The 16482-nt window shown below is 33.8% G+C and overlaps 1 protein-coding gene across 1 annotated transcript in view; it reads right to left on the bottom strand.

Moving 5' to 3' along the window:
* LOC111051112 (neuropeptides capa receptor) overlaps nucleotides 1-16197 on the bottom strand; it is a 195385-nt gene extending 179188 nt beyond the window's left edge. Inside the window, exon 1 of the mRNA XM_039439464.1 lies at nucleotides 15881-16197. Within this exon, the coding sequence (XP_039295398.1) occupies nucleotides 15881-16157 (277 nt within the window). The 5' untranslated portion in view covers nucleotides 16158-16197. The remainder of the gene's footprint in view (nucleotides 1-15880) is intronic.
* Nucleotides 16198-16482: the final 285 nt, after the last annotated feature.

Raw genomic sequence — 16482 nt, forward strand, 5'->3', positions numbered from 1 at the left:
GTAAGTATTGCTTTCCGAGAAAAATCAAAGTACCCCAGTTTCTATACGTTTCAAGGTCCGCTGAGTCCCAAAAAGTGGTTTTTGGGTATTGATCTGTATGTGTGTGGATGAGTGTATGTCCGATATCTCATCTGCCAATCAATGGATTGACTTGAAATTTGAATCTTAAGGTCCTTACACTATAAGGATCCGACACGAACAATTTCGATCGAATGAAGTTTAAGATGATGGCTAAAATGGCGAAAATGCTGTCTAAAACAGGGTTTTCGCAATTTTCTCAAAAAAGGCTCCAACGATTGATGAGCTCTATCAACTGTCACAAGTCTCATATCTGTAAACATTCCTGGAGCTCCGCCCCATCTGTAGAAGTTTGATTTCAGATTTCCAATTATCAGACCTCAGATACAATTAAAACGAGAAATTCCAAGTGGAGAAGATTGAGCATGGAAATCTCTACAATTAATGTCCAGTAACATTTCCACCTAATATTTACAATAAGCTCGAAATTCAAGAAAATGTGATTATTCAAATGCAAACTCAATGAGAAAGGCAACTATTGATTCCAATGTACCTAGATTGTATTGTAGGCACCTTGGTTGATTCTATTAGATCATTTTCTGGAAGAGATAGCAGAATTGATCTTTTCAGCTGATTGAGTTTAAATTATGATGGAAATTTTCATTAAGGCAAGGAAAGTTTTGTGAGTGCGCCACACCAGATTTTTAATTTATTCCATCTTGTTCAGACGTATCTTCTCATCCTCAATGGACCTCTCTCCTATCAGGCAGATTCATAACTTCTCAAACTCCAATAATCATTATTTTTCCTCACTTCGGCATATCTTCATTTCTCATTTCCCTTACTTTATTCATTCAATAATTCAAGATCTTATCCGATTCATATCTCGTTCATACTTCTTATCACTCCAAGACACCTTCCAACTCATTGTCATTCCATTGTGAAATGAAATTGGAATTTGTTTTAAAATTGAAATAAGCTAGGGAGTAGATCCCAAAGACAAATTCGGAAATTAGGTTTAATACAAAAATAATATTGATAACGAATCTGGTTCCAAGTGATTTCATTTCTTCCACTCATAATCTTTTTCAGATTTTCTCTTTCCCTGTTTTTTAATGGAAGCAATTAATCAATCAATCTCTCTATCTCGTTTTCTCTCTCTCTCACTCACTCTTTCTGTCACACTTTCCCTCTCTCTCACCTACCTCATTCTACTCCTTCTATTTTGAATTATTCCTCATTCACTTATCCATTCCTTCTGCCTCATCTTTTCCCTGAAGATCACTTGAACATTTCCGGCACTACATGATGTAGCCTGCTTCAAAGATCACTCGACAAAATTCCCCTCGGAAAAACGCGTCAAGTAGTCATAGATTTGACAGAAGAGGGTGGTCCTCACATATGTTAGGAGAAAGAGAGAGAGAAGTGTGCTCCACAAGACAGAGATCTAACACAAGAGAGCAGATGAACAATATGAGAGAGAGGAAAAGAGAAGACTATATCTGTTCGGATAGAGAGAAGTGTGCTGTAGAAGAGAAGAAAAAAGGAGTAAACCACCACAAATCTTTTGGGGAAGAGGAAAGTGTCCTCTAGAAGAGAGAAGGAAAGAGACATCCACCACAAAAGAGCAAATAAACACGATGAGAGAGGAAGAAAAGATTATATTATACAACCTCCAACTGCCATTCGAATTGAACACGGAGCAACGCGTGTGCGAATGACAGATTTACGACAACTTTCCCGTTTATGCCTATAGAGAAAAGGAAGGCGAAAGAGAAATAGAACGAGAAAGAGTGAGTAAGAGAACGAAAAATGCCAATGGGAGTGTTGATGATGGAGCTATAAGAGCGACGACTCTATTGTTAAAACAAGCACTACGAAAACCTCAGTGCTCTTCGTTATTTTCAAATAGGGTACTACACAACAGATATGCCATAAAGTAATACATATCTATTTATATAGAACTGAAAACCGTAGTGTGCTCCATATGTATAGAGTTGCAACCCTTAGTGACCTATATATTTATATAGTAATGGAGTGTAGAGCACATCCCCTGACACTCAGTATATTATTTATTTTCAATTTTTACAGAGTTGAAAAGGAAGCCAGCTGAAAAAAGGGTATGACTCCAATAAAAAATGACATCAATTATTATTAGCAGCGTTCTTCCAGACTTTAGTATTATCTAGATATTAGTTTTTCATATGAATTGGGTTCTCAATAGCTCCAGATAAGAGAACGAGTTATGTTATATGATAAATCTAGGTGAGGTGATAGATCATTGTTTGAATTTCTGAGGTAACGCAACAGTTAGATTGATAGAATTTAATCGTAATCTACATTCTACTTTACTATTCTGTCAGAAGAAAATGTTTTCATACTAGTCTCAAGTGGGGTGTTTTGAATGAATCATAATTACATGTTTTGTTGAAAGAGGATAAATCAATTCTTTAAAACTACGAAATTCAAAACAACTCACTTTTCACTGAGAATAAAGCATTGATCTACGAGCTACTATTTTCCAAGGATGTTTCATACATAAGTTGTAGACTTGTGCTTGAGCAATGGGAAGGTTTTGATGATGGAGATGAATACATTCCTATAAAATTTTGTATTTCTGTGTTTCAACAACTCCAATCAAGTGAAACTTGACATCATATCAGAATTCGGAACAATCCCAAATGATAGCATCAACTCACTATATTAATTAATATGGATTTAGTGTGTGATCATTTGGGTACTTCGATTATCCCAATATAACAATAATGAATGTATTCTATAATAAATAATATATGTAGTAGGTACATTATTCTAAGATTTCCCAGCTGATATCAACTCGAATTTTGTAACTTTTGTTGTAGCTTAGACACTGTGTTTTCACGTAGCCTAAATTGTTATTAAGAATTACTTACCTTATGATACGATGCTTTCTCTAAATATTTACTTGAAAACACAGTATCTAAATTATAGCAAAGTTATAAATTGTTATTATAAAGTGTTTCGTCATGGAAAAAATCAGTTTAACTTTGTTCTTTAGACTCACTATAGAAGTGATACATTTCTTTTCTTTAAAGTCTAATAGCTACTATAAAATCTTGTTCAAGCAAGATGGATATCATTATTCAATGACAGAGAAGTTCTGAATTAAACCCGCAAGAAGCTCAGTTCCAGCACTTGAAATGATTATATATCAGCTACAAGGACCACTGGGCTTTGGGCTTTCTAGTCCTGCAGCACTGATTACATGCATTAATGATCACAGTTGTGATAAAATATCAACTCACTAATTCCTTAGTGCCTATTCTAATCTGAGGAATGAAGTAGAGATCATGGATCAGGTTTAATGTTCAAAGTGTATGAATGTGATGCAGATCATGGAACACTCAAGGTTATTACATCATGTAATTACTTATTGACTCATCGATTCGATAGACTTTATGAGGCCCAGTTTTTAAGACTAAATTAAATCTAATGAACCATTAAAGCAATGGATTTTATATGAATTCCATTGTCCATTAAATTTTATGTGTTCTAGAAATTTTGAATCGATTTAAAACAACTATGTTTATCAATAAACCAATATTAATTATCTTATCGTCAATATTATAAAAATAAAAAATGTCTGATAATTTTGATATGATTGATATAATTCCAAACTCTAACATAATTTTTTCCACATTCATATTTTAGAAGAAGTTGAAGTATTCTTCTTGAATAATAATTAATTGAATAATTTACCTTTCAATAATAAGATTTGATAAAGATTATCAAGTGATGAGTAGGCGACTCTTGATAGTAACCTTTATTGGTCAACGCCTTCCACTTCTAGGTTAATAGCGTGATGTATTACTGAATCAAGTTAAACTTGGGTTAAACTTTTATTGGGCATACGAGCATACCACCCCTAGAAGCCACGTCAACCAGAGGAGCTAATTTCAAAACGTCACATGATCAACGTCACTGAGTTTCCTGAATTTTAATTTACAATTTATTTCTACAGGGCTACATGGGATGAAATATCTTTTGAGAGAGAATACATACTAGTAATTTTATGAATCTATTACTTGACATAGATGATGCTGTAATGTGTAATGCTATAGCAGAATCGATTTCTATATTTATCGATTTGTTTATCTTTAGTGTTGAAAATGTTCATATTTTTCCCAACTACTCTAGTTCGTATTTTATTTTTAGAACTTGATAAAAATATTTATTGGTGTTGAGTTGTAGTTATGACAAGTTCATATTTTAATATTTGGTATCAGAAATTCACATTTCTTATAATAGGAGAAATTTCATTTTACAGGAATAACGTCCTTTCTTCTCATCTGAGGAAACTGTACAGGTTTGTAAGTGGAGTATAGGAGTTGAACAATATACAGACAGTGGTCCAACAAGACTTGTAGATGTGGATTCGTACACAAACACCGGTGAGGATAATAGTGGAAGGCATTGTTCAAATGGCAGGCAGCTATAAGAAGTTTAATTAAAAATGCCCGCTCAAGAAACGGCTGAATGTAGCGGGGTTGTTATTATTATAACAAGTTTTCCCGCTGTTAACAATGGTGGATCTCTTTGAGGAAACATAACCGGAAGTGGAAAGGAAGTGCAGGGCGGCAAGGGGAGAGAAGGAAAGGGAGAGAAGTACAATGGGAAGATAGGTGAGAGAGGTGAAAAGAGAGGAGGAATGTGAACGAGTGAAAGAAAGAGTGGATGTGTTGAGGGAAAGAATGAAGACATAGCACAATGAGAAGTGAGGTGAAGAATTAATAATTGTCAAATTGAATAGAAGAGAGAATATGAAAGGAGAAAAGATGAAATAACAAGAGAAGTAGGGAGAGGATAGATAGAGAGAAAGAAAAACGAAAGAGATTGGATTAGATGAGTTATTTATTCATGTAAGCTACAATATTTATAATTATATTCTCGCTTATAAATCTTATTCACCATGAATTACAGTATAGCTGATCAATAAACGAATTCCACAAAGTATGGGAAATTATTAATCAGACTTGATTGAATGCAATTTGAATAATGATAGTAATCATGATATTGTAATGTAATCACATGTATCGACGGTGTTTCAACAAATTGATAATTTATGTCGACTCTGTGGAACGAAAATAAAATAATATCCTCCCCATCAACACGCGACAGATATATTCAAATCAAATCAAATCAAACAGCTCTTCATTTACGAAAACATAATACAAATTTATAAAATTAATTTACACATTCAACAGTGAATACTCTCCAGAAAGACTTGAGTCTGTGAGTGGAGAGTGAATTCTTTTAAGTTGATCGAGATTATGTTCTCATGTTTTGTACATATTATAATTAAAACTATTGTAATTGAATTTACTAGCATTCTTCAGAAAATCAAACAATATAAATTGCACACAATGAAATTCTATAATGGTTATCAGTATATAACAAATATATAAATAGTAGCTTAAAGGCTATACTACTCATTATAAATGGCAAATTCACTATGAGTTCAAGTTCTGAATGTGAAGACGGATTGAATCAGTTACTCTGCAGCATCCTTGCCAATTTCCAATAACCATCTACTCAAATGTTGCTTGTAGGTATTAATACTGTAATTTTCCGACAGTTTTGAATGTTTGAGAACGTTTCTAAACAATATATGACAGATGTATTTACTATTATTTTTAAAGCAGTTATGTAGGAGTCGGGGATGGGCAATACCAAAGTTAATTAGATTTCTTGTATTATGAGTATGAACTAAATTATTGAAAATGAAGTGTTTGTTGTAGAATAAAATGTAATTCATTAAAACTCGTATGTAAAGCTGTATAATATTAAAAACTTGAAACTCTTGTTAAACCCATCTAATGGGTGGCAAAGCTGTCTAATATTAAAAACTTGAAACTCTTGGTGAACCCATCTAATGGGTGATGATAGTCTCGCCTGAGACATGTCTTGATGATTGCTCGCTGTGCCACCACCACCGGCTCCATTGAGTACTTTGATTGATTGAGAACTTTATTTATGTAGATTACAATATATACTGACTTATACACTATCAATATACAATAGCTTACAATTAAGCAAAATTATTGATAAATTTGCATAATATAGACTGAGTAAATAATTATTGAACTGTATTATGATATGAAAGAAGCAATATGGAATGACTATATATAATTATGCATCTACATAAATTGACAGAGCTTTGGACATATCAATGTCCATTCTCCGGGAAGAATATCCAAAATATCCTTTCCACAAACTCTCTACAAAGATAGAGAGAGAGAGAAAGAGAGAGAGAGAGAAAGAACGTGAGAATGGAGGTGTAGGGAAGAATAGTTATGGAACAATATGGTGGAGCCATAAACATTTTTAAATTAAAGAAAGGAAATGAGAGAAAAAAGATTAAGAGCGTTATATATGAAAAGAGAAAATGGTGGAAAATAGCAAGTGAAATAGTTGAGAGAATAGGAAAGAGAATGAAATTACAAGATGAAAAATAATAGTGATGATATGAGACAGCAAAACAAGAGTTAGAAATAATCGTTTAATAATGTTTAAATCATGAAAAATAGAAATAATAGAGCAATTGAAAAAATAGGGAGTAAAGAAGCGCTCATAGAGAGTGGAAGAAGAAGCGGAAATGAGAGGGAAAAGGGGAAGAATAGGTAGAGAAGAAAAAGGTGTGAGGGAGAGAAAAGAGGAAATAATAGGGAGAGAAGATCACAGAAAATGGAACTGGAGGTGGAAATATATTATATGAGCGTTGTTGGATGGAAAGGACGTTTGAAAATCAGAAAATGGAGAAAGAGGAAGAGAATAATGGGTGGAATAAAAATAGGAAGAAGAGAAGAGTAAATGTAACAATGAGAAAAGAGATGGAAACATAAATTACGTCAGGACAAACGAAACCGCTAAAATGCTAGATGTTCAAGATCTCTGAGGAGATTATCCTGGAGGTCTGTCTTTCACTTTATGTTGTCTTTAAAGACGGAAAATTCTAAATGAATATCCTGGACAAGCCCAGTCTTCATATTTTTACGATCTACAATGTTGAGGGAGATAAGAGAAGTAGCTATAAGTTGAGAATAGCGTTATAAAATAATATTCCAGAAGCTTGTGGTGTTGTTCAGCAAAACGTAGTTCAGTGAAACATTGTTTAGTTCAACAAAAGCTTCCTTGCTGCTTTTCCAATGGCTCGGAATCCACCCAGGATCCTTGAAATCTTTGGGAATCCTCAATGAAACAAATTCAGGTATCATTCTCGGTCCAATACTGATATATCATGTTATACTCGTATACAGTTCAATGATGAATGATATTATGTCTGGTTCTATACAAGAGTCAATAATTTATAAGAGGGAGGGGGCAAATTGAAGAGCTCGATTCCAAACGGGCCTAAGTCCATTTTTGTAGAAATTGAGATATCAGCTGATTATTGAACCTTATACATAGACCTTCATTCCTAGCATACTAACTACTCCAAACTATCCTTAGTCACTACAAAATAAATATCACAATATCACGTTTTTTTCCAAAGTGTATCTAAGTCCATTGCTGTTCTTTTCCATTCCAACCTTAGTCCTTTGCGCATGCGCAGAGCATCTTTTTCTGTCTGTCAACTCAGCAAATACAGCGCTTGAAGAAACTTATCATATTAGTGACATGAAGAAGGTCCAAGTCCAAGTTTCTTTCCAAAATGTCACCAAGTCCATGGACTTAGTGACATTTTGGAGAAAAAAAGCAAGGAAATTAACCTATTACACAGGAATTACTTCAAAATATGCAAAATTATTGTATGGAATTCAAAATACACACTTTATACATTGGATTATAAACATTTTCCAACATTTAAGTGATGACTATCAAAAAATCGATTTGATGAGAAAAACACTTTTGTGACTTGGGCCCGTTTGGAATAGAGCTCTTCAATTCCAAAACATTATTTAGATTACAGTTTAAAACCTTGATCACTCGGTAGTAGTTTCCATTTCCACTCAATGTCATATCAAAGTTCAATCTTTCTTTATGATTCATTATAAAATGAGCGAATATTTTTTGAAAATACCTTTCAAAATATAATAACCTATTCTGTACGTCATATAATAGTCACTGTTTGTGATTAGGTTAGGATGTTGTAAATAATTATTGAATGTACAGTACTCACGTTTCATCAATTATATTTGGTGCAACCCTTTCCAATAGTTGTTCCCCCCCCTATCCTACTTACTCAATTCCAAGAATGGAAATCCATTTCCAGGCAGTCGATATCACACGTAACAAAATCTTCACCGGAGATAGACGAAAACAATCCAATTCCACCTGACAAGAATTTGATGCAACATTTTTTCAGAGTGCTTCTTCCACTCAACAACAAGATGGCGGAATTTGATCAAAAGTCACTCAAACCCTGTACGAATGCAGTGCATGATATACAGGTTGCCAAATTTGATCAGGTCTCTCACACTGTTCAAATGCAGTGCATGATTCACGTTGAAATCTGAAATGCTTCAAGCTTTAGTGAGTTTCACATAACACTGTCAGAGTTTCTTATAGAACAACGTCTATACTTCTCATTCAACCAATGCTGACAAATAAAAGTTTATGGAGTTATAGTGTGATTCACTCTATACTGTCAGCATGCCTCATAGGGAAACACCAATGCTTCCCGAACTGTCAAGGCTGACAGATTGCAGTGAATCTCACTACACTGGCCCCTATTCAATTTCGAATATCGGCGAAAATTCGAGGTAAAAGGTTGCACGTATCTTTTTGGAGTACGATACATATCTGATCTATCTCCACTTGTCATACTTTATTCCGTCTCTGCTCTCTGACACGCCCTCTCTCTCTCTCTCTCACACACACACACACACACACAAACACACATTGACTACCGGTCTCTACTGTCTCTCACTCTCTCTCACCGGTCGCGTGTTAATACTCCATCAATTATTTATGTAGATACAACCAAAAATATTTTACTATAATCATGATCATCCTCACCAATCTTCCATCTTGATATCTTTAAATTATAGTTTGAGTCTGTATATTTGAAACGTTCATTGTTCAGAATCGTTGATTTATCGAAAGTGTTTTATATCATTTTCGTTGAACATATTCGTTATCAATCTTTTTATTCAGTTTATAATATTTGTAATATTCATTTCATGTTGAATATATAGATATTTTATATTATCAAGACCTCCAACTCAAGCCAGTATTTATTCAGTAATCTACGTGAAAGAGAAGTGTAATCATATTGAAACTTTCCCAAGGAATTGTAAATCAACCTTTTACGGTTGCATGAGAGTCCAATCAAATTCAACCGCAGTAAAATGACGTCAACGAAGCGCGAACCAATAAGCGAGTATAAAGGCATTATATATATATATATATATATCTATATATATATATCTATATATATATATATATATATATATATATATATATATGACATTATATATTATAATTCTACAGTAGTTGAATTGGATTGGATTCCATGCAACTTGATATCAACTTCTCCCGAAGTTTTTCCCAATTTGACGAAACTTTTCAGTTCAAGAGTGAAATATTTTGGTTTGAAGATAAATCTTGTCTATTGTCCCTCATTAAATTGATGACGTCTTCCGAAGACACTTGTTATCGTGGACGCTTCATCAAATTTGAATTCTGTGCAGTATAGAGCAACATCCCACATGAATAAATGTTTTATTTATGCCTGTTTTCTCAAGTGTAGTGCGGACATGAACAATCTCTTCCGTTTCTCATTTTCACAACAACTCTGCCTCTCCTCTCTTCCTCATCATCACCACTACATTATCTTTCTCACTCACCACCACTTCCACCACTTCTTCTTCTTCTTCTTCTTCTTCTTCTTCTTCTTCTTCTTCTTCTTCTTCTCTCTTCTTCTTCTTCTTCTTCTTCTTCTTCTTCTTCTTCTTCTTCTTCTTCTTCTCTTCTTCTTCTTCTTCTTCTTCTTCTTCTTCTTCATCTCCTCAAATCCTACTTGTTCCTTTGCAAACGCTTCCCCCACTGTACTCTTCATTCCTTCAAGAAGATGCAATTGTTTAAAAAATTACATTGTTATTTTTACGATTTCTTCAATAAATTGAAATCTCTATACTTTCTCTCTCCTCTAACCTCTCATCCTCCTCTACTTTTTCACAACTATTTTAGTCATATCACCAACTCACTCCACTGTTCATCTTATTCAGAATTTTTAACCATTTATATTTGATTGATGTCAGCTCTGCTAATACAATCATTTTCTTCTGTGATAGTGAATATCTACGATATAATGAAAGTGGAGGAAGATAGGAGAACAGCGTTGCCGATTCTTCGCCTTGCTATTGCCCTATATAGAAGGTATCAGATGTAATACCAAATGTTCATCCAAGTGGGAAATTCTCAATTATATTTCATTCGCCAAGAGAATATATTTCTCAATGTTTTAATAAGAAATTTCCATGATTGAAATTGAATATTTTGTTGATTAATATATTTCTACTTCGCTGAAAACCTATCTGGAAACGTTGCAGGAAAGGATATAAAGCGCTATTGTTTTTCATACTAGTTTATTTTTATTTGTATTATTTATTAGTTAAGTTGATAATGTTTTTACCTTGTTAATTATACTTTGATTATCTGATCACACAACTGGATACGTGATCAGTATAATTTCCAAGATACTATTTAATTTCTACTTTTGTAATTTGTAATTTGAGGAGGAAATAAATTCATTTATTCATTTATTTATTCTATTTGCTTTGTCAAATGATAGACAAGAATAGCAACATGAATGTTGATCAAATACTGCCATTATAACGTGGACCTTACTGAATAGTACCGCTTATCCAAAGCCCACTTGATAATGGCGGTTTATTATTGATATGAGATGGCATCATTCATATTGTAAGAGAGACTAATCAACTCTCTCCCCTAAAATTTTCTTATCTCCACTCAAGTGAAGGTAATCTCTTGTTTTACACCACCTTCCTTTTCATCTCCATACACCACAGAGACGGATGGTGTATGTGTACTACTCCTATCTTCTCTCCCTGCATACACTCAATATCCTGCTGATCATCCTTGTTCCCTCTTGCTCTATCTCTACTTCATTTCATCCTCAAACACAAGGTCTTCACCATTCACTTGCCAATTTATCAATTTCTTCTGTCTCTCTTTTCTTCTTCTTCTTCTTCTTTCTTCTTCTTCTCTTCTTCTTCTTCTTCTTCTCTTCTTCTTCATCTCCTCAAATCCTACTCGTTCCTTTGCAAACGCTTCCCCCACTGTACTCTTCATTCCTTCAAGAAGATGCAATTGTTTAAACAAATTACATTGTTATTTTTACGATTTCTTCAATCAATTGAAATCTCTATACTTAACCTCTCATCCTCCTCTACTATTTCACAACTATTTTAGTCATATCACCAACTCACTCCACTGTTCATCTTATTCAGAATTTTTAACCATTTATATTTGATTGATGTCAGCTCTGCTAATACAATCATTTCCTTCTATGATAGTGAATATCTACGATATAATGAAAGTGGAGGAAGATAGGAGAACAGCGTTGCCGATTCTTCGCCTTGCTATTGCCCTATATAGAAGAAGGTATCAAATGTAATACCAAATGTTCATTCTAGTGGGAAATTCTCAATTATATTTCATTCGCCACGAGAATATATTTCTCAATGTTTTAATAAGAAATTTCCATGATTGAAATTGAATATTTTGTTGATTAATATATTTCTACTTCGCTGAAAACCTATCTGGAAACGTTGCAGGAAAGGATATAAAGCGCTATTGTTTTTCATACTAGTTTATTTTTATTTGTATTATTTATTAGTTAAGTTGATAATGTTTTTACCTTGTTAATTATACTTTGATTATCTGATCACACAACTGGATACGTGATCAGTATAATTTCCAAGATACTATTTAATTTCTACTTTTGTAATTTGTAATTTGAGGAGGAAATAAATTCATTTATTCATTTATTTATTCTATTTGCTTTGTCAAATGATAGACAAGAATAGCAACATGAATGTTGATCAAATACTGCCATTATAACGTGGACCTTACTGAATAGTACCGCTTATCCAAAGCCCACTTGATAATGGCGGTTTATTATTGATATGAGATGGCATCATTCATATTGTAAGAGAGACTAATCAACTCTCTCCCCTAAAATTTTCTTATCTCCACTCAAGTGAAGGCAATCTCTTGTTTTACACCACCTTCCTTTTCATCTCCATACACCACAGAGACGGATGGTGTATGTGTACTACTCCTATCTTCTCTCCCTGCATACACTCAATATCCTGCTGATCATCCTTGTTCCCTCTTGCTCTATCTCTACTTCATTTCATCCTCAAACACAAGGTCTTCACCATTCACTTTCCAATTTATCAATTTCTTCTGTCTCTCTTTTCTTCTTCTTCTTCTTCTCCGTCCTCTACTTCTTCTTTCTGCTCACTTCCACGATTCTTATCTCATTAACCTCCCTCTTTCTCTTATCTCATTTCAACACTTCTATTCCCGTCTATCTCTTTCTACTCCCCATCCTCCACAAACCTACTCCGTACATCAAGAGCACTCTGAGCCAACATTGAAAGAAATATTTTATTGCATTGCGTTGCATTTTCTTGTCATGTCCAATAACATATATCCATGTACATCAACCATATGTACATACATCCATCTGTACATCTATCCCATATGTACAGTATTTCAACATATGTATTGTATTACTTCCGTATCCGAAATTCACTCGTGTGTTTTACACAACATTTATGTGATGTAGTATTTCATACGTTGAACACAATATACATGACTTTTTAAGTTGGAGACCAATACTGGATATTTTGTACCCAGAGAGAATATAGTGAGCTTCACTTCTACTGTCAGCATTCCCCTTAAATAATATATATCCTTTCGATTCAACCAATGATGACAGTTTGAAGTGAATCCCACTATGGAGGAATACAATGGAATAGATTCTATTCTCTCTCTGTTGGTGTCTCAGCTTGCAGAATACACTATGTGATTCAATATTTCTGCTGTGTTTGCACCTTGTTTATTCATTGAAATGTATATCACGAATATAGATTACTCTACTACCTATAAAACACATTTGTATATATTCAATTTTTGTGTACTAAAAATAGCTTACTGTACTACATGAATGAATAAATTCAGGTAGCTCAAATTTTGAATTCATTTCTGAATAATTTGGAATATACTTCCATAAATCACATTTTTACATTTTATAGACTGCATTGTATATTGTATACTGTAATGAAGAGTATGGAAACACGCAGTCCGTGTTTTCTTGATATTTGGTCACTTTTGAGGTTATAAGAGACAATTCCAAAGTCGTAACTCTGCCTAAAGCAGACTATTTTTATTCTATATTTCATGTAATTTGCGCCGATACAACGGTAGCTTCTCCAAAATATCCGAAACAGAAATAAAAATTACATACACTCAACTGGTTTTTGCAAATCAAGAATCCAAGTATTCTTTTTTAAAACTTCTATTCACTACATGTTTCAACATATTAATGACATACAATTCAGTATGAATGGCATTAATATGTTATGAATAAAAGTTTCTGACAGAAGGGTACTCCGATTTTTAAATTCCAAGATACTATTAATTTCTACTTTTGTAATTTGTAATTTGAGGAGGAAATAAATTCATTTATTCATTTATTTATTCTATTTGCTTTGTCAAATGATAGACAAGAATAGCAACATGAATGTTGATCAAATACTGCCATTATAACGTGGACCTTACTGAATAGTACCGCTTATCCAAAGCCCACTTGATAATGGCGGTTTATTATTGATATGAGATGTCATCATTCATATTGTAAGAGAGACTAATCAACTCTCTCCCCTAAAATTTTCTTATCTCCACTCAAGTGAAGGTAATCTCTTGTTCTACACCACCTTCCTTTTCATCTCCATACACCACAGAGACGGATGGTGTATGTGTACTACTCCTATCTTCTCTCCCTGCATACACTCAATATCCTGCTGATCATCCTTGTTCCCTTCTCTACTTCATTTCATCCTCAAACACAAGGTCTTCACCATTCACTTTCCAATTTATCAATTTCTTCTGTCTCTCTTTTCTTCTTCTTCTTCTTCTTCTTCTTCTTCTCCGTCCTCTACTTCTTCTTTCTGCTCACTTCCACGATTCTTATCTCATTAACCTCCCTCTTTCTCTTATCTCATTTCAACACTTCTATTCCCGTCTATCTCTTTCTACTCCCCATCCTCCACAAACCTACTCCGTACATCTAGAGCACTCTGAGCCAACATTGAAAGAAATATTTTATTGCATTGCGTTGCATTTTCTTGTCATGTCCAATAACATCTATCCATGTACATCAACCATATAGTATATACATCCATCTGTACATCTATCCCATATGTACAGTATTTCAACATATGTATTGTATTACTTCCGTATCCGAAATTCACTCGTGTGTTTTCCACAACATATTATATGTGATGTAGTATTTCATACGTTGAACACAATATACATGACTTTTCAAGTTGGAGACCAATACTGGATATTTTGTACCCAGAGAGAATATAGTGAGCTTCACTTCTACTGTCAGCATTCCCCTTAAATAATATATATCCTTTCGATTCAACCAATGATGACAGTTTGAAGTGAATCCCACTATGGAGGAATACAATGGAATAGATTCTATTCTCTCTCTGTTGGTGTCTCAGCTTGCAGAATACACTATGTGATTCAATATTTCTGCTGTGTTTGCACTTTGTATACTCATTGAAATGTATATCACGAATATAGATTACTCTACTACCCACATGAATAAATATTCTCCCATAAAACACATTTGTATATATTCAATTTTTGTGTACTAAAAATAGCTTACTGTACTACATGAATGAATAAATTCAGGTAGCTCAAATTTTGAATTCATTTCTGAATAAATTTGGAATATACTTCCATAAATCACATTTTTACATTTTATAGACTGCATTGTATATTGTATACTGTAATGAAGAGTATGGAAACACGCAGTCCGTGTTTTCTTGATATTTGGTCACTTTTGAGGTTATAAGAGACGATTCCAAAGTCGTAACTCTGCCTAAAGTAGACTATTTTTATTCTATATTTCATGTAATTTGCGCCGATACAACGGTAGCTTCTCCAAAATATCCGAAACAGAAATAAAAATTACATACACTCAACTGGTTTTTGCAAATCAAGAATCCAAGTATACTTTTTTAAAACTTCTATTCACTACATGTTTCAACATATTAATGACATACAATTCAGTATGAATGGCATTAATATGTTGTGAATAAAAGTTTCTGACAGAAGGGTACTCCGATTTTTAAATTCCAAAGACATATAATAGTAGCCCTCAACGAATAGTCAACCAGACTGATCCCATGCAGTAAAAAGTATCTTATTCAAAATGATGAGAAATTCTACAACTATAGACAATTTAATTGATTTCCAATTGCGTTTTCTATTTGGTCTGTTCCGAAACAAATTCAAACATTCTCAAAATCATAAAAATTCGTGATGGAAATCCACAATAGAAATGGAATTAAAATCATCAAATACCCTCCCATATTTTATCAATGCATAACATGTTTCGACTTATGAGGGCCATTTTCAAATGGAATTCAAATGAGCCTATGCATTCAAGCATGAAAAAAATGTGATATTGTACAACTATAAAGATAATTTAATATTAATATAATTTTGAAATTAATATTAATATTAGTATAATTTTGAAATATTGTGCAACTATATAAACCAGATTGGAATATTCAACTATTTTGTTGAATAAATTTTTTTTTTTTGCACTCACCTAACAGGAGCAGCGACAAATCGGACAGCGCCATACTGATCAGATAGAAGTTGGTGGCGCTTTTCAGTTCGTCGGTGCGAAATATGACGACGCAGACGGCAACGTTGCCCAGCACGCCGGTCGCAAATATGAGCACATAGGTGACGGAGACTGGCAACAGGATATCCAGACCCAGTTGCTTTGGACCCATCGCTCTCTCCAGGAATTCATCGATTGTCTCGTTGCGCAGACGAGTCAGGTTGTTGATCAGTTCGGTGCAAGAGATGTCTTCCTCCATTGCGGCGTGAGTTGAGCACACAAGTAATGAGATGTATTATCTGAAAAAATGCGTAATAGATTAGAGGACTTTACTATTATCGAGTTTCACTCATAAACTAGCAGGTAACCCGTGATCCGCAAGGGTCTGTTCAGAGCACAAATGGTATGAATTTAAACGAACTGAAAACTTGACGTACTGAAATGTTGAAGAACTAAGAATAGGCCTTTGACCATCCTTGGTAAATTATGCATCTATATGCAAATTTTCAAGTTGATCAGTTCAGTAGTTCAGACAAGTGATGATGCGTCATACGTGAATTTCCTATTCCGTACATGTATAACCT

Source organism: Nilaparvata lugens, chromosome 12, assembly GCF_014356525.2.
Source record: "Nilaparvata lugens isolate BPH chromosome 12, ASM1435652v1, whole genome shotgun sequence".
In the NCBI taxonomy this organism is placed as follows: domain Eukaryota; kingdom Metazoa; phylum Arthropoda; class Insecta; order Hemiptera; family Delphacidae; genus Nilaparvata; species Nilaparvata lugens.